Here is a 19,309-nt window from a genome sequence, read left to right as displayed (position 1 = left end):
GGCTATAGTATCTTTCTTTTGGTTTCCATTTATAAGGAATATTGTTTTCCAACTTTTGATCTTGAGTCTAAATGAGTCCTTGTAGGTTAGATGTGTTTCCTATGTTTCTTTGGTGAATTTAATCCATTCGTATTTATTGAAAATACGGACACGTGTGCTGGACTTTCATTCATTCTGTTAAGCAGATCCTTACTGCTTTGTTTTACCTCTAGAGGCATTGTAGTATCTGGTATGTGAACTTTAGTTTTTGGATGATTTTACATTGGTGGGTGTTTGTCATGGTGTTCTGTGTGTAATTCAGGTCTGAGTATTTCCTGCAGGATAGGTCTGGTCTTCACAAATTCCCTCAGCTATTGCTTGTCTGCAAAAGTTATTTCTTTCTCAAAGAGAAAACTCATTATATAGGAGACAGGATTCTGCACTTGTCATTATTCTGTTTTAGAACTTTGAGGATGGGTCCCAAATCCTTTCTGTATTTCAGGGTTTCAGTTGAGAAGTCTGCAATTAGTCTGATTTGTTATCTTGTCTAAGTAAACCAGTATGTCACCTTATTGCTCATAGGATGGCCTCTGTTGTGTTTACTTTGGCAAACCTAATGATTATGTACTGTGGTGATTGCCTTTTCACAATTAATCTCCCACGTGTCCTTTGTACTTTTTGCACCTAGATATTTAGATTTCTAGAAAGGCGAGGAAAATTTTTCTCATTAATTTCCTCACATAAATTATCTAACCCTTGAGTATATTCTTCTTCACCCTCCAGGATGCCAATGATTCTTAGGTTTGGCCCCTTTACATACTCCCAAATTTCTTGTAAGCTTTGTTCATTTTTTAAAAAAAATTTCTTTGCTATTTTTCTTTTTCTTTTCTTTTCTTTTTTGTAGTTTTTAGCCAGGGCTGGGTTTGAACCTGCCACCTCTGGCATATGGGGCTGGCGCCCTACTCCTTTGAACCACAGGAGCTGCCCTGTTCTTTTTCTTTAATTGACTTGTTTAGTACAAAGGTATAATCTTCAAGTTCTGAGATTCTTTCTTCTGTCTGATTGAGCCTGTTCCACAGGCTTTCCACTGAGTTTTATCATTCCTTGAATGTATTTTTCATTTTCTGAAGTTCTGTTTGTTTTTCCTTTAATACTGTGATATTTTATCTTAGTGGATTCATTGTGATGGGTTTCCAATTTCTATTTCCATGAGTTTGCTTAAAACCCATGTTAAAATTTATTCATCTGTCATTTTCATCTTTTCATTTAGGTTGGTAGCCATTGGTAAAGGGTCATTGTTTTCTTTAAGGGGTGACCTTTCACTTTGTTTTTTCATATTTCTGGAGTTATTTTGCTTCCTTTTTCTCTTGTCTCTCAATCAAGAGTTGAGGGTCATAGGGCTGTCTTATGGGCCTATCACTGAAATCCCAAAGATTGATCCCAGCTTTTAGTAATGGTAGGTGGAACTTGTACATGTGAAGCAGCCACACCCTATTTTCTTAATTTGGGAAACAATTTGGTAGACAATATGTTATTCTTCCTGTCATTGGTTGATATTTATGTGAGTGCACCTGCTGTTGAGATATTCTTTTGAGTCTGTGATAGACTCTGGATTTCTTTGAGTTTAGCCATATTTAAAAATTTTTACATTGTGGAGAGCTATGTGTGGCTCAAAGGAGTAGGGCACCCGCCCCTGTACTGGAGGTGGCTGGCGAGTTCAAACCCAGCCCTGGCCAAAAACTGCAAAAAAAAAAAAAGAACCAGCAAGGCAGATTGGTTCATTAAAACAATTTTTTTTTTACATTATATCTAGAATTCACATATGTTTACATAATAAAGGAGACAGTCCTTATTAATTTAGCCATGTTTCCTATGCTTATCTTTAAATTCTTTATTTTTAATATTTGGTATGTGCTTTCTAGGTCTTCTTTATGGAGTACCTTAACTTGGGCTGTTATAAATTAAAAAAAAAATACTTTAAACTGGTGGCTTACAAATGATGGAAATTTATTTCTCACAGTTCTGAAGGCTGGCAAGTCAAGATCAAGGAGACATACATATACCATATTTTGTTAATCAGTTCATGAATTGAATGAACACTTGGGTGGATTGAAGATCTTTGCAATTGTGTATTGTATTGCAATAAACATTTGAATGCAAGTGTCTTTTTGATAATATGACTCATTTTCCTTTGGGTAGACACTCAGAAGTGATATTGTTGGATCTCATGGTAAGTCTATTTTGGAAATCTCCGTATTGTTTTCCATAAAGGTTGTACTAATTTGCAGTCCCACCATTTTTTTCCTTTATGCTTCATGCTTTTTGTCTTAAGAACTTTTTGCTTAATCAAGATTATAAGATTTTTTGCAGATGCTTTCTTCTAGAATTTTTTTTTTTTGGAGAGACAGAGTTTTACTTTATTGCCCTCGGTAGAGTGCCATGGCATCACACAGCTCACAGCAACCTCCAACTCCTGGGCTTAGGCGATTCTCCTGCCTCAGCCTCCCGAGTAGCTGTGATTACAGGCGCCTGCCACAATGCCCGGCTATTTTTTTTTTTTGTTGCAGTTTGGCTGGGGCTGGGTTTGAACCCGCCACCCTCGGTATAGGGGGCTGGCACCCTGCTCACTGAGCCACAGGCACCACCCTCTTCTAGAAGTTTTATAGCTTATATAATTTTTGCTCTAGTTTTAGGTCTATTACACATTTTGAATTAATATTTGTATATGGTGTAAGATATTGGTGTAAGGTTCATTTTATTATTTCATATAGATAACCAATTGTTCTAATACTATTTGTTGCAAAACCTATCTTTTTCCATAGAATCACCTTAGCACTTTTGTCCAAATAAACTTACCATATATTTATGGATCTCTTTCTGGATGCTATTTAGTTTTATTGATCTATACAATATATCTATCCTTATGCTAATAACAAGCTGTCTTGATTACTATAGGATTGTAGTAAGCCTTGAAATCAAGTAGTGTAAATACTCCAAGTTTGTTTTTCTTCTACAAATTGTTTTGACTCTTATAGTTTCTTTCCATTTATATATAAATTTTAGAATAAACTTGCCATTTTAAATTAGAAATAGTTGTTTAATTATTGAGATTTTGGTGGGTATTGCCCTGAATTTATAGATCATTATTGTCCAATGAAACTTTCTGTGATAATGGAACTATTCTTTATCTGCTTTTTTAAATATGGTAGCTAATAGCCACATACAACTATTAAGAACTTGTAATTTGGCTGAAGTTTAATTTAATTTAACTCAATTAATTTAAATTTTTAATTAAATCATAGCTGTGTACATGAATGCAATCATGGGAATTTTTTTTTTTTTTTAGACAGAGTCTCAAGCTGTCGCCCTGGGTAGAGTGCCGTGGTGGAGTCACAGCTCACAGCAACCTCCAACTCTTGGGCTTAAGTGATTTTATTGACTCAGCTTCCCAAGTAGCTGGGACTATAGGCACCTGCCACAATGCCTAGCTATTTTTTGGTTGCAGTTGTTATTGTTGGTCGGCAGGCCTGGGCTTGATTTGAACCTGCCATCTCTCGTGTAAGTGGCTGGTGCCCTAGCTGCTTGAGCTACAGGTGACAAGCCAATTTAATTTAATTTAATTTAATTTAAGTAGATACATGTGGCTAGTGGCTATTAGCTAGTTTAGCTATAGATAAATTTCATGAGAATTGATATCTCTACAATATTGAGTTTTCTGATTTGTGAACATGGTATATACCTTTATGCATTTAGATATTGGTTACTTTCTCCCCAAAATAGTTTATAGTTTTCATTTTATTATCTTGCATATATTTTGTTGAATTTTTTGTACTTTAATTTTTATATTACTCTAAATGGTGGGTGTTTTACTTCCATTCTTTATTATTTTTTGCTATTATAAAAAATACAATTGACTTATGTATATGGACCTTTGATCCTATAATCTTTTGAAACTCACTTATTCTAGTAACTTTTTGGTATATTACTCAGGATTTTTTTACACAAACAATCATGTTTTCTGTAAGTGTAAACTTTTTCCATATTCCTTTTCACTCTAACTGAATTTTATTTTATTCAGGATTGCCAGTATTATATTGAATAAAGTGGAAAGCATTGTTTTAATTATCTCTTATTGATCCCAGTGGTGAGGGAGGGATTTCTGCCCTACAGCTATGGAGATGGCTGCTTGTGGATGAATGTAATTGGCTTGTTTGAATAATTGTGGGTTGGCAGAGAACTGAAACCCACTGCTCAGGGATAATGGAGAATTACGCCTGGTCAGTTTGACAAGGAGGTTGTTTGGGTAGGGGACCTTATTTGTAGAAGGAGAATGGGGAGGAGAAGTTGTGGTTAGGTTGTTCTAGACCCTCCTGATTTTACTAAATGTGGAGGCAGCATATAATAGTAATTTTAGGCTTTATGCTATAAGCATTCTGCAATTTATTAGTAAGTATAATGTTTTCTTCTTGATGAAAAGACTTGTAATGTTCTCTTTAAGTTTCTTTAACAATATTTTTTATTCTGAAGTCAACTTTGACGTTAAGCCAGTTTTATTAGGATAAATTTTTGTACAGTGTGTTTTTCATTCTTTTACTTTAACCTATACATGTTTATATACAGATGTTAATAGCTAATTTCTTGTATACAGCATAGAATTGGAACTTGCTTTTCTTTTTTTTCTCTCTTAAACCACTCCATAAATCCATGCTTTTTAGCTAGAGTATTTAGAATTTTGCTGTCCATAGTGGTAGCCACTAATCACATGTATCTCTTGAGCAGTTATAATGTGGCTAATTCAAATTGAAATGTGCTGTAGGTGTAAAACACACACCATATTTCAAAGACATAGTATGAAAAATAATATAAAATGTATCATTATAATTTTTATGCTAATTATATCTTGAAATGAAAGTATTTTGGATGAATTGGGTTAAATAAAAATATCTTATTAAACTAATTTTACCTGTTTTATTTTAGTTTTTAAAATTTTTTAATTATGTTTTGGCTGGCATTGTAATTCATATTATAGTTCTATTGGACAGCATTGGTTGAGACCATTTACATTTACTATAATTATTGACATGACTGGGTTTAAATCGATCACCTTGCCATTGTTTTCTATTTATTAAATATTTATAAAGGACATAAAAGAAGACTTAAACAAATGGAAAGATATATCATGTTCTCAGATATGACTCAATGCCATAAAGATGTCATTGTTCCCTAAAAGAATTTATAAATTTACTGTAATTCTAATACAAATACCTGGAAGATGATGACTTTTTTTTGCAGTTAGGTAAGCTAATTTCAAATTTTACATGGTAAGAGTAAATAAGAATAGCTTGTTTATTAAAGTGTAGAATAATAAGTGCATCCTAAGAATATAAATGTTGGACATGGTTGATAAAGTAGCTGTGGCCACAGGAAGAAATGAGAACAACACTTGAAAAGTTTATTTTACTCATATTTCCCAGTGAAGGAATACTACATGCCATGCAGTACCAGAAGGGAAACACCAGGTTTTGGTCAGCTGACTATAGATAGGAGCAAGTGGAAATCTTAGGCCAAAGCCTTTATTGGGATTTCTGTGAGAAAGATAAGGTAGGGTAAACAGTTTAGGATTGCTAGTTTGAATAATTCTGCTGTACTTTAGCTATAGAAGTGGTCTCTAGCTGGCTGGTACCTAGCCTTGGGATAATTTTGGGGGATAGAGTGGGAAAGTACTGATGAGGGGTAGGAGTTAGATAAGATGATAGTTGAGACTATATAGACTTTGGAATGATTGTTTTGCATATGAAAAATGTGCTCCTGCTGGGGAAACCCTTTGCTGTCTCTAAGAATTGCCCAGGACAGTAATCTTTTAAAATGTCAAAACATCATAAAATACAAACACAAAACATTATTAACGAAAAGTGGGACAAGTCCTACCAGATATCATATGTAGTAAAGTGTTGTACTTTAATAAGCATAGGTTAATACTAGTGCATGAATTTGTAGATATGTTAATGAAATGGAATAAAAGCTGTTGGGACCAAGGGAACTTCTCCTTCACCCTTAGAATTTTTGCTGGAAAATCAGTTCACAATAAGGTAAATTAATAAGAGAAAAGGCTTTATAAATTTATTATTGCCATTATTACCTTTGGGGAGAATTACAGAATGACTACCCAATATCCCAATCGGGTACAGAAAATTATACATTCTACTTCTTCAGGGAAAGTGCAATGGGGAAGTGTGGATTATTTTAGGGGGATGGTAAATGATTTTTAGAGGAATACAATGGATTGGAAGAACATACAGTTGTCTGGGGTGAGGTCTGTTGGGCTCGAAGAAAGGAAAATGGTTTATGACAAAACGTCTGTTCAGTGACAGACTTTAGTTTTCCTTTCTATAATACGGATTCAGTTCATAAAAATTCAGGGAAGGAGGCCTGGTGCGGTGGCTCATGCTTGTAATCCTAGCACTCTGAGAGGCCAAGGCTGGTGGATTGCTTGAGCTCAGGAGTTTGAGAAAACCTGAACAAGAGTGAAGCCCTATCTCTACTAAAAAATAGAAAAACTAGCTGGGCTTGTATCAGGCACCTGTAGCCCAAGCTACTCAGGAGGCTGAGGCAAGAGGATCCCTTGAGCCCAGGAGTGTGAGGTTGCTGTGAACTATGATGCCTAAGTATTCTAGCCTGGGGCAACAGAATGAGACTCAATCTTAAAAAAAAAAAAAGAAAAAGAAAAGAAAAAAATCAGGGGAGGGACTGGAGGTAATTGTTTTCTTCTTTGGTAAATTTGGATTTTAGGCATATAAGGGAATTTCAGAGAATAGCTTCATACTATCCTTTGAGTACTTTGAGAGAGAACTTTATAGGTGGGGGGAGTCAGAGCGACCTTGAGGGTTTTTTTTTTTTTTTTTTTTGCCTCCAGTTTGGCCCATACAAAGTTGCATATTTTGAGTATTGGTTTCTGGGCCTCAACAAAGCCCAGAAATGAGCACAAACAATATAAGAATTAAATACATTATAAAGGCAACACCTAACATCAATGGGGGAGAAAATGTGCTGTTTTTCAATACGTTTTGTTTGGGCAATCAGAAAACCATATGGAAAACATAAAGTTGGGTGGCACCTGTGGCTCAGGGAGTAGGATACCGGTCCCATATACCCAGGGTGGCGGGTTCAAACCTGGCCCTGGCCAGAACGGCAACAACAACAATAAAAAAATAAATAAATAAACTAAAAAAAAAAAAAGGAAAACGAAGTTGGATTCATATTTTCCACTTTACTTTATACCCATGTAAATTTTATATGGATCAAAGACATAAATATACGATATAAAACTCTAAGAGACTAAGAAATGTTCAAATAATTATTTTACAAGTTTGGCATTGGATGGATTTTTGTTGTTGTTGTTGTTTTTAAGCAAAACCTAGAAGCCAAAGAAGAAAAGCTTGATAAGAGCCCAAACCAACATAAGTGCAGTAGAAATACAAACGACAAATTGGATTAAACAGTATTTTCTCCTTTCTTCTTTCCTCCTTACTCTTCATTTGGCTGACTTCCTTTATCCTTTACTATTTAGCTTAAGGTTAGAAAGCCCTCCCAAATGCCTATCAAGGGCATCCCTCTTTGGTGCTCCTACAGTTTTCTGAGGATGCCTGTGTCACTGCTCCTATCACATTGTTTGGAAATTAAGCAAGCTGGATTTGTGTATGTTAATCTTTTCAATTAGTTTGTAAACTTCAAGGGCATTGTATTTTTGATGTGAAAATTATCAATACTTGAGATAACAGGTGAATTTCTTAGCACCATTTCTGTCTTCCCTAAGTCTGCTATTTTTTGTCTGTGACTTTGTGTAAGTCGCTTTAACTTGCTGAGCCTCGATTTCATCCTCTCTATAAGAGGATGATATTAATAACAATTTTATAACATTGCTTTGAGAATTAAATGAGTTTGTGCATGTAAAAATGTGATTATAACGTGAATATCTTTCTCATTACATACTGCCTCTAACTTAGTGGCCCGAAACATGGAAGATGTCATTTTAATCAATGTGGGTGAGTATTACAGGGTGTATTTTGTTTGAAGGAAGGCACCTTTACTGTGGTAGAGAAAAGAGACCACAGGAGGTCCCTGGGGAAGGCAAACACCCCAAAGACACTCTGAATTAGTTCCTAGGAGCCCAGTTGGGGGGGGCATTTCTACTGCATTCACCATGTTGTGCCATTTCACACAACAAAAGCAATGTGTCCAAGGGCTCCAGCAGGAGTGAAGGACTCTACTTCTACACTGCTTCCTGAGGAATAGCTGACACATGCACCAAACCTGGTGCTGTCAGCAAACTGATTTTCAAGGCTTTCCATCTCCTCTACCTAGCTGGAATATGTATACGAGTCTCAGTATGTCGCCCCTCGGTAGATTGCCCTGGTGTCACAGCTCAGAGCAACCTCAAACTCTTAGGCTTAAGCTATTCTCTTGCCTCAGCCTCCCAAGTAGCGCTGGGACTACAGATGCCTGCCAGAAAGCCTGGCTATTTTTGTTGTTGTTTTTTTTTTTTTGTTGTTGTTGTTGTTATTGTTTAGCAGGCTGGGCCAGGTTTGAACCCTCCAGCCCCGGTGTATGTGGCTGGAGCCCTAACCACTGAGATATAGGCACCGAGCCATATTGACTGGATTTATACTTGTCAAATGCATTTTCATCCATCACCCTATTTGTGACCCAATTTGTATAATAGCATGAATAGCCTTTGTCTCAGTTTATTGGAAAAGAAAACTGAAGAACAATGATTTTTTTTTTTTTTTTTTGCTGAGGGGCTGCTCCCCTTTTATTAATGATAGCAGTTTCTCTAAAGGGAGTGTGGTGCCCCTCCCTTTGGGACAGTTGCCTGAACCCTGTGCATTGAAGAACAATGATTTTAATGATTTGTTCAAGGTTATAATAAAGTCAGTCTGAGTAGAACATAGATTTTTGTTTCCATCTCCCTAGACTTAATGAAGTTACTTTTTCCTCCTCAGCCCTAAGTAACTCTTATCACACTGAAATTCCCACAAGTCTCACAGCTTTTATGTGACTATCATTAGGATTGTAGAAAGCACATACACAAGTCATTTTGATGGTTGTGTGGACATGGCTTGTGAATTTTAAAATTCTTAAATGTGACGGATGTTTCTGATGGCTATTTTCATGTAATTTTCTATAGAAGATTCTTAGGGTGTCCACATCTTATCCCTGATTGCAGTGTAGGGGAATGAACGGTTTTATAAATGTTGCCAGCATGTTACTCCAAAGGCTTTAGTGCCTACTTAGTGTCACGCACCATGCCACACTATGGAGTATACAGAGATGAAGAGATGGACCTCTGGTTATCAGGGAGTTCATAGTCTGGTAAGGAAGAAATAGTGCATAAAACATTTCAAGTGTTGGAACAAAGGACACACCAAGGGACTGTCGAAGGACAGAGCTGGGCAGAGGGTAATATTCAGCTTGATCTCAGAAGATAGTGGCATGTCTCCACTAAAAGGTGGAAAAGAGCATCTTACGTTTCCTGAGAAATACATCAGCAAAAGAGAAATCTTCTCTAGGGCTGGGGGTGGGTGTAGTTGCAGAGGGGCAAGGAACCAGAACTCATTGGGTCTCTATGTGTTTGGGTTGGGATGAGCACACAGTTGGTTCTCACTGCATTTCAGTTGGAGGCATAAATTACCTCCCAGGCAGGCCACACGGAGAAGCCCTGGGAAATCAAGAACCCTGTCCCAAGTTCCCAGAGTACAGCACCAATCACAGAAAAGCCAGCTCAGCTAGGCTGCGTGGTCGGCACGAGGACCCTGGTGGGCACCAGGAAAGTGCCAGCCCAACAGACCTGACCCAGAGGCCTCAGAAGCCCCAGAGGAGGCTGAGCCTGCTCAGTTGCCAGGACACGGGCCGGTTTGCAGAAGAGCAGCGTTACTGAGCGCCCGCGGCGCGCGCCCAGCCCGTAGGCGGCTGGCGCCCAGGGGGCGGGGTCTCGGACGCACGCTCTTCCTAGCCCGCCCCTCCCGCCCCGCCGCCGCGCGCCGGCCGTCTGCACGCCCGCCACCCGTTACCCTGGCAACCGCTGGGCCGCGTCTTCCTGAGGGAGCTCCTGTCAGTCCGCTGATCCTAACGCCTGCTCCCTACTGCCCCAAGGTTTTCGCGTGGGATCAGAGACTGAGGGACAACAAAAATGGCGGAGCGGAGCCAGACGGTGCCTGAGGCAGGTCTGTGGGGGCGGCTGATCAGGGGAACGCTGAGGCGGGTTGGGGAGAGGGGGCTGTCCTAGGCCTGAGAGGACAGGGGACTCGAGCTTGGCCCTGCTCCGGACTAGGCTTCCCTGTGTATTTGGGCGGCGTGGCTACGACCTCGGGGTTAAGGGTCAAGGGAGGTGTGTCCTCCCCTGGGTGGCGGGCAGAGACCTTAAAGTCCTTGTGGTTGAGAAGAGCGTGGGGGAACGTGCACACTCCTGAAGGAGCGTGGGCTGGGGAAGGCACAGGAGCCTAATCCTGAGGGGCACCTGTGGTGGGATAGGCGATTCTAGGGATAGGCTGTGTCATGGAGAGGGTGTACATAACCCCGTGGGAGCATGGGAGAAATTCCTACAGCGGCATAATTTGGAGTGGGTGGGAAGGGAGGAGAGGCAGTGATTCTGAAGAGGCAGGTGTGTGTGGAAGGTGCATGACTTTAATTGCCATGGAAGGAGGTGGACACAGAGTATTTGTGTTTTGGGGAAGGGTAATGTCCTCAGGGTCATCGGTGGTCACAGAAAAAGTATACAAAGCCTTGTATTGGTTCTTTAAAAGACAAGAGTCTTGAGTGTCCACCCAAAGCCACAGTCTTTTAGGAGCCTACCAAAGGAGGCTGCAGCCTGTGAGTATATATGGAATCAGAAATCTTGAAGGTCATTCAAAATCACAAAGGGATATATGTCCACATCTCTGTGGGTAGAAGATCGTTTTTAAAGGGCAGGGAGACTGTATTCCTAAGAGGACAGCTTGTGGGTATGAGAGAGAGTGACTTTAAGTACCTTTCAGGATCACAGAAAAAAATCAAGACTTTTAACAGCCTTGTGTGTGTGGGAGGGAATTTGTTCCTAAAAGGGACTGAAGAACTGGAACTCTGTACAAGGGATGACACTGGTGTTTGTGTAGAAAAGCAATGGCTTTGGAGATATGTGTGGTGGTGGGTGGTGGTAGTGGTATACATAGTCTTGTATATGTGTCCTGACTAGATGTTATGGTTTTGAGAGTGATCCACTTGAATTACTTCAGCCCTGGGTGTGTGTGTATGTGTGTATTTTGTGTGTGTGGTTATGTTACAAAAACACCCTGCCTCTGGACTGGAACTGGAAACTATATGAAGCTAATAGGCATGGTTCAAGGGATCACTATTTCTCAAGGCCTTTATGGTATCTCTTTTTTTTCTTCTACTGACCAGTTCCTCTAATAATTTCTAGTTTTATTTAGCTCCTTCATAATTTGAATGTGATCATTCCTTTATTCATTTATCCAATCAATATTAAGTGCTAACTATATGTCAGGCATCAAATTAGGCACTGGAAGTTCCCTATTCCTGATTTTCTTACCCTGTTCTTCTTTTGTCATAGTACCTTATTGCTTTTGAACGTACTATTTAGTTTACTTATTTGTATTGAATATTGTCTGTCTCCTTCCATTATAATGCAAGTTCCACAAGGGCTTTGTTTTGCTTATCAATCTTGCATTTCTAGAACTGAGAGGTGAGAAGGAGTAAGCTGAAACCAGATCTTCTTTGTTGGCTGTGATACTCATTTTGGTCAAAAATCCTAAGAATAATGAGAAGCCATTGGCTTCTTTTAAGAGGGAACATGACATGATTAGAATAAACTAAAAAATAGCTCTCTCTGGCTATAGTGTCAAAAGCACAGAGGATACAAGAGTGAAGACCTGTTAGAAGGTAGAATATAGATGAAGAAAAGGCATTGAGAAATATTTAGGAGTTAAAATTTAATGGGACTTAGTAAAGTATGAGGATGAGGGAGAAAGAGGTATCAAAGACTACTCATTTTCTAACTTGTGTAGCTGGATAGTTGGTGGTGACATTGCTGAGACAGGAAGCATTGGAAAAGGCTCTCAGTTAGGTCTGAGAGGTCAGATCATGAATTTATGGAGTATGGATGTATGGAGTTTGAGGTACCATTAGAACATTCAAATAAGAGGAGAGTTTGACAAAGCAGTTGAATTTACAAGAGAAGTCTGAACTGGCATAGGGATAATTATTTTGGCACATAAATAATTACTGGAAGCTGGGCATGGTGGCTTACACCTGTAGTCCTAGCACTCTTCCATTCTTGAGACTGCGGGGAGTGGGGGTGGATCGCTTGAGCTCAGGAGTTTGATATCAGCCTGAGCAAGAGCAAGACCTGTCTCTATTAAAAATAGAAAAATTAACCATGTGTTTTAGTGGGCACCTGTAGTTCCAGCTACTCAGGAAGCTGATCCAAGAGGATCACATGAGCTTAAGAGTTTGAGGTTGCTGTGAGCTATGATGCTAGGGCACTCTACTGAGGGCAACAGAGTGAGATGTCTCAAAACAACAACAACAACAACAACAACAACAACAACAAAACTCTAAATATTGAGAAGCGCCTGTGGCTCAAAGGAGTAGGGCGCCGGCCCCATATACCAGAGGTGGCAGCTTCAAACCCAGTCCCTGCCAAAAACTGCAAAAAAACAAAAAAAAAAAACCCTAAATAATTAACAGCTATAGGTGTGGATGAAAATAGGCCTGGGATGAAGTGAGGAGTAGCTGCAATTTTCCAGTGCCTTCCAAAGAGACTAAAAAGGTAGAGCTGGAGAGATTAGAGTACAACTAAAAAAAATGTTTCAAGATAAATGGAATACTCAACAGATTGAATGCTACTAAGTGATGTAAAATGAAGACTGAAAAGTTAGATAGTGCAAGTCAGATCATTTAACTTTTGAATCATTATTAACTGGCTCAGTCTTTGTTTCTTTGTTTCTTTTTTTTATTAATACTAAATTATAGCTGTGTACATTAATGCGATCATGGGGTACCATACATTGGTTTTATAAACAGTTTGACACATTTTCATCACACTGGTTAGTATAGCCTTCCTTGCATTTTCTTAGTTATTGTATTAAGACAATTATATTCTACATTTACTAAGTTTCACATGTACCCTTGTAAGATGCACCGCAGGTGTAATCCCACCTATCACCTTCCCTCCACCCATCCTTCCCCCTCCTTCTCGTCCCTCTCCCCATTCCCCATATTCTTAGGTTATAACTGGGTTATAGCATTCATATAAAAGCTAAAAATTAGTTTCATAGTAGGGCTGAGTACATTGGATACTTTTTCTTCCATTCTTGAGATACTTTACTAAGAAGAATGTGTTCCAGCTCCATCCATGTAAACATGAACGAGGTAAAGTCTCCATCTTTCTTTAAGGCTGCATATAATATTCCATGGTGTACATATACCCCAGTTTATTAATCCTTTTTTTTTTTGTTGTTGTTGTTGCAGTTTATGGCCTGGGCTGGGTTTGAACCTGCCACCTCTCACCTCTGGCATATGGGGCCGGTGCCCTACTCCTTTGAGCCACAGGTGCCGCCCTCAGTCTTTGTTTCTTAATTTAGATTTCTAAGAGAGAAAATTTTATTGACATTCATCATCTTTTACCACTAGATCACAGTCCATTGTTAGGTTTGACTGCCTATTTATTTATTTAAAAAAATTCAGATTAATATGAAGGTATATAACAATTAGATCACACTGTTTGCATTTGCAAGTTAAAGTCTGAGTTGTGTTCTTCACCCAGGAGGTGTGCCATATACCTGTATATTGTACCTGTTAGGTGGGAACTTACTGAAGGGCCCCTTCCCTCCTTGAATTTGAGTTTTTCTCTCACGTGAGTACTTGGTTGTTAATCTACTAGTTCCAGTTTAGTACTGAATACATGTGATGCTTGTTTTTCCATTCTTGTAATATTTTACTTAGCAGTGTGTTCTCCAAATACTCCAGATTGTTATAAAAGATAAAAAACCCTTAATATTTTTAATAGTATTCCATGGTATACATATACCACAGTTTATTAATCCATTCATGAGTTGATGGGGACTTGGGTTGCTTCCATGTCTTGGCAATTGTGAATTGAGCTGCCATAAACATCCAAGTGCAAATGTCTTTTTTTTCTTTCTTTCTTTCTTTTTTTTTTTTTATTTTAGAAACAAGAGTCTTACTTTGTTGCCCTTTGTAGAGTGCCGTGGCGTCACACAGCTCACAGCAATCTCCAATTCCTGGGCTTAGGTAATTCTCTTGCCTCAGCTTCCTGAGTAGCTGGGACTACAGGCACCTGCCACAATGACCGGCTATTTTTTTGTTGCAGTTTGGCCAGGGCCAGCTTTGAACCCGCCACCCCTCGGTATATGGGGCTGGAGCTCTATGCACTGAGCCACAGGAGCCACCCCCAAGTGCAAATGTCTTTATGATAAAATGACTTTTCTTTTCAGTAGATAGCTAGTAATGTGATTGTAGAATCACAAGGAAGGTCCACTTATAGTTCTTCAAGAACTCTCCATACTTATTTCCATATGGGCTCTATTAGTTAACTCACCAGTAGTGCATGAGTGTTGTCTTCTCTCTGCATCCATGCCAAAATCTGTTGTTTTGGGACCTCATGATGTGGGCTATTCTCACTGGGGTTAGATGATATCTCAAAGTGGTTTTGATTTGCATTTCTCTTATAATTAGAGACAATGTGAGCAGCTTTTTAGCTTTTCATGTATTTGTTGCCCATTCATCTGTCCTCATGAGAAAAGATTCTGTTCATATCTCTTGCCCAGTTTTTAATGGGGTTGTTTGCTGTTTCCTTGTTGATTTTCTTGAGTTCTTCATAGATTCTGGTTTTTAACCCTTTGGGACTGACTGCCTTTGAATTAGGTGAGCAGTTAGTTATTGCTGGCTGGAGTCGGCTGTTATCAAATATGGCCGTCTGGTGATTTCTCATCTCAGTAGCAATAGCTAACGTTTATGAAGTGTTTATTTTGTACCAGGCATTGTACTAAGTGCTTTGTATAATCAACTGTAGTCACATGACAACTCTCTAAGATATTATCTACATTTTATATGTACAGACACTTTGACATAGAGAAGTCGAGCAACTTGTTCAAGATCTACAAAGAATTGGTATAAGAATATAGTTTTTAAAGGCTATTTCATCATTGTCAAGAGTCATTATTTGCCTTTCTGTTTGTATTACACCAGGCTTCATTCTGAAGAAATCATAGCCATCATGAAAATTCCTGGTTCTAAGTATATATTTTAACAAGATGAAATGGAAAGAACTGGAGCACATATCCTTATGTAAATCCTGTTTCTATGACTTATTAGATGTAAACCTCAGGCTCAAGTTTTCTAATATTCAGTTTTCTCATCTATAAAATAGGTATGGTGTTTGCAGGATAGTTGTGAATATTAGAAATAATATACTTGAAGTACTCAATAAATGTTGCTTCCTTAGTTTGAAGCTTATATATACAAAATTTCAAATGTATTGCATATTGTTTACATATAAAAGCAAGCTTTGGTTTATCAGGTGAGGCGGAATCACTCACATATGAAAAATGAAACACAAATATAGCCTAGGATGAAGGAGGGAAGGAGAGGGAGAGGAGAGGGGTGGAGGGTGGGTTGATGGAGGGTTAGTAGGGGGACCACACCTATGGAGCACATTGCAAGTACAAGTTGGATCTATCAGGTGTGGAACATAAATGTCTTAATGCTGTAATTGGGTAAATGAGGTGAAAGCTATGTTGATTGGTAGGATGTAATCACTCCAATTTGTACAAATAATCAACACATCGAATGCCATAATGGTATAAATGTATTTATGATCTATGTACAAATGACTTAATAAAAAATAAATAAAAAAGCAAGCTTTGAACAGATATTGATGAATATAAGATATTCTTTTTATATTCATTGATGTAACTGTTTTTCCATCAGAGGAAAGGCAGCCACCAAGTTTTAGAGATTGTAGAACTGTTACCTGGATGATACATCATGGGACCTTTCTCTATGTGAGGTGGATTTTGAGGAATATCTTGAAGAAGTAAGGGAGAGGTACTTTCTCAAGCATATAGATAGCTCTGCAAGAAGGTCAGATTTGTAAAAGGAAGTTTATTTTAAATTTTGTGCTTCAAAATGAGGACATGAATGTCAAGAATCTTTTTTCTCCAAGCAATTTGACTATCAATAAAAATAAAAAAGAAACTTTATAGTTAACTAGATGTAGGGGTATCAATCTCATGCTAGATTGTACCTGCTTCAATTTCTTAGATTCTTCATTTTCTTCATTTTATAATAAAAAGCTTTGGTTTGAATTACCCAGCAAAATAATTTGTTTAATTTATAAGTTTGTTATTTTTAGGAAAGTCCTTATAGACCATTTTAGAATGGAGCAGTCTGTTAAAATGAACTGTGCACCCCGATCATTTTGCCTGTGAAATAAATGAGTCTTTTTATAAAAGCAACTCTTTATGAATCTGAAATCTTCTATAGTGAGAATGTTCAAATTTTTAAAACCCTTAGAAATGAGAATACTGTCTTATAACTTGTGTTAATAGTTGGGCAAAATAGTTAAGCTATTTTGGTTTTAGTTTCTTTGTTTGTTAACTGGGGAGTAGCAAAGGCTACTTGTCAGGTGATAATTAGAGATAAAGTATGGAGAGTGCACAATTTTTTATACCCTCAAAGAAATGGTAGCTGAAGCGTTATGTGCACATGTGTATTTGTTGAGTGTATGCTTTATCTCAAAGGCTCAGTAGCAAAATCTCTTTAAAAGAAAAAAAAAAAGAGGAAATCCTGCCAGGTATGGAGGCTCATACCTGTAATCCTAGCACTCTGGGAGGCCAAGGTGAGAGGATTGCTTGAGCTCAGGAGTTCAAGACCAGCCTGAGCAAGAGTGAGACTCTGTCTCTGCAACAAATAGAAAAACTAGCCTACCTATATATTGTCCCAACTACTTGAGAAGCTGAGGCAAGAGGATTGTTTGGCTCAAGAGTTTGAGGTTGCTGTGAGCTATGATGAGGCCATGGCATTCTACTCAGGGGGACAGAGTGAAATTTAATCTCAAAAAATAATAATAATAATAAAAGAGGAATGCAAGTCTACCCTTATCTGGCAGCTTTAGCTGCAAATATATTTCAGAATTCATATTTTTTTGTTGTGGAAAGGCAATAGTGCTGATTGCATAGTACCCTCAGTGGGGTATGAGACTATACCATGTGATCAAACACATTAACATCATATTTACACTAAGTGAATAAAAATCATGATAAGCTTTAATTTGGGTCAAATTTTGCTACCAACATTAGTTTTGGTGCCAAGGTTAGATATTTGGGGGTTTGGAGGTTTTGGAATTATGGAAAAGGGAATGTGGACTTATATATATAATTCTACTCCTTTTTAGAAGTATTTTTTAAATTTTATTTTTTTTGTCATTTTTGTATCTTTTCTAACATGAAAGACTATAGCTTTTGTTAAAGATCCCAAAAATATTAGGACAGAAAACACATTTGGGGGGGTTTAGGAGAGAGCAGAAAACTTAAGTTGTTTCTTCTAAGGTTCTCTGATAATGTCTGTATTTCTCAGATCTATGAATGTTGTACTTATTTGGCTTCGATTTCAGCATCTTGGCTCAGTGTCATTTTCAATGAGAAATACTAGAGATCTATACAAGTGTCCATAAAGTTCATGTATGATTCTATTTTAAATCACATACAAACTTTATGGCCACCCTTACATGTTAAGAAAGTTAGAGGGATATCAACATTTTGCTTACACATTCTTAACAAAATCACAGCTTTGTCTTTGAGTCATCTCAGAGTAGCACAGACTTATGTGAGCTGCAGAGTATTTTTATTAATTGTTAAATTTCAACAAGGGAGTAGATGTTAATTTGAATATTGGTTTAAGGAAAAATTTAATTCTTAGATGAATTTGATGTTTCTGCTTATAAAAAATTATTGCAAATGTGGAAACTTGTAATAATTTATTGATAGTATTCATCACATGGGTATATGCTAATATTTGCTTTTTATAGTCTTCATTTACTTAATGGGATCAATAAAAAGAAATTTTTCTTTGTCACATATATTTAAGAATTACTGATTTTGAACTTTTGAGTTTCTAAACAGGCTTTCAAAATAATGTACTTCTCATGTCAACTGAAGGAAAACAAAACAAGAAACACAAAGGACTCCTGAAATTTTATACAGGGTTGGAAGTTTTTATATAAGATTGTAAATTCCTAAATAAAGATTTTCAACAGTGTTATGGGAAGAAAATCTCTGAAATTTGGGGAAGGGAACAAGAAAAACAACCTGCCGATAGTTATATTTTGTCTTTATTTCAGGAGTAATACGTGAATCTCTGTGTCATGCTCTGTGGAAGAAACCACTACGTGTGAACTGTGTTTTAACCTATATAGAAAATCTTGTGTACCAAGCGTTGTACTAAACTCTGGGAATTCAGAGCTGTATTACACAAAGTCCTTTCCTTTATGGAACTCGTATCCTAGTAGAGGAGAACTAAAGTTAGAAAATTACCATCCACAGAATGTCAAGTGGTACACAGAGAATGGCTCCCTGACAACCTGGGGGTGGTGGTAGTTGTAGTTCAGTAAGCCTTTTTGGAATAAAGGACACATGAATTGAGTAGTGAATGATAAGGAGTTAGCCCGAGGAAGTTGTTAGGCAAAAGGATAGGGACTAGAGAGAAAGAATGAAGCTCAGACAACACATGCACTGGAAAATTGTGGAGGTCAGAGAATCAGAGAATAAAATTCACAAAGTTGCCAAAATTACTCATCTATTAACAAAGTTAAAGACTAGATTCCTTTTAAACCCCCTCTCAGGTTTTTAAGCATTTCTTGGGGTTATAGACCCCTTTGATTATCCAATGAAAAATAATGAATTTTCTCCCATGGAAATGCATACTAAACACCCCAAAATTTGGAAATGATTTCAAGTTAAGAAATTCTTTAGTTCAGGTTAAGAAATCCTCTATGTATTAGTTATAAGGTTCTATTTAAGAAGTAGAAATCTTGGCCGGGCATGGTGGCTCATGCCTGTAATCCTAGCACTCTGGGAGGCTGAGGTGGGTGGATTGCTTGAGTTCAGGAGTTTGAGACCAGCCTGAGCAAGAGTGAGACTTCATCTCTACTAAAAACAGAAAAATTAGCTGAGTGTTGTGGCTGGCGCTTGTAGTCCCAGCTACTGGGGAGGCTGAGGCAAGAGGATAGCCTGAGCCCAAGAGTTTGAGGTTGCTGTGA

The 19,309-nt window shown here is 37.9% G+C and overlaps 1 protein-coding gene across 1 annotated transcript in view; it reads left to right on the top strand.

Moving 5' to 3' along the window:
* The first annotated feature begins 10,008 nt into the window (after positions 1–10,008).
* AGBL4 (AGBL carboxypeptidase 4) overlaps positions 10,009–19,309 on the top strand; it is a 1,493,965-nt gene continuing 1,484,664 nt past the window's right edge. Inside the window, exon 1 of the mRNA XM_053576008.1 lies at positions 10,009–10,199. Coding sequence (XP_053431983.1) covers positions 10,166–10,199 — 34 coding nt within the window. The 5' untranslated portion in view covers positions 10,009–10,165. The remainder of the gene's footprint in view (positions 10,200–19,309) is intronic.

The sequence above is a fragment of the Nycticebus coucang genome, chromosome 22 (genome assembly GCF_027406575.1).
Source record: "Nycticebus coucang isolate mNycCou1 chromosome 22, mNycCou1.pri, whole genome shotgun sequence".
In the NCBI taxonomy this organism is placed as follows: domain Eukaryota; kingdom Metazoa; phylum Chordata; class Mammalia; order Primates; family Lorisidae; genus Nycticebus; species Nycticebus coucang.
This window is presented reverse-complemented; position numbering and strand designations above follow the sequence as displayed.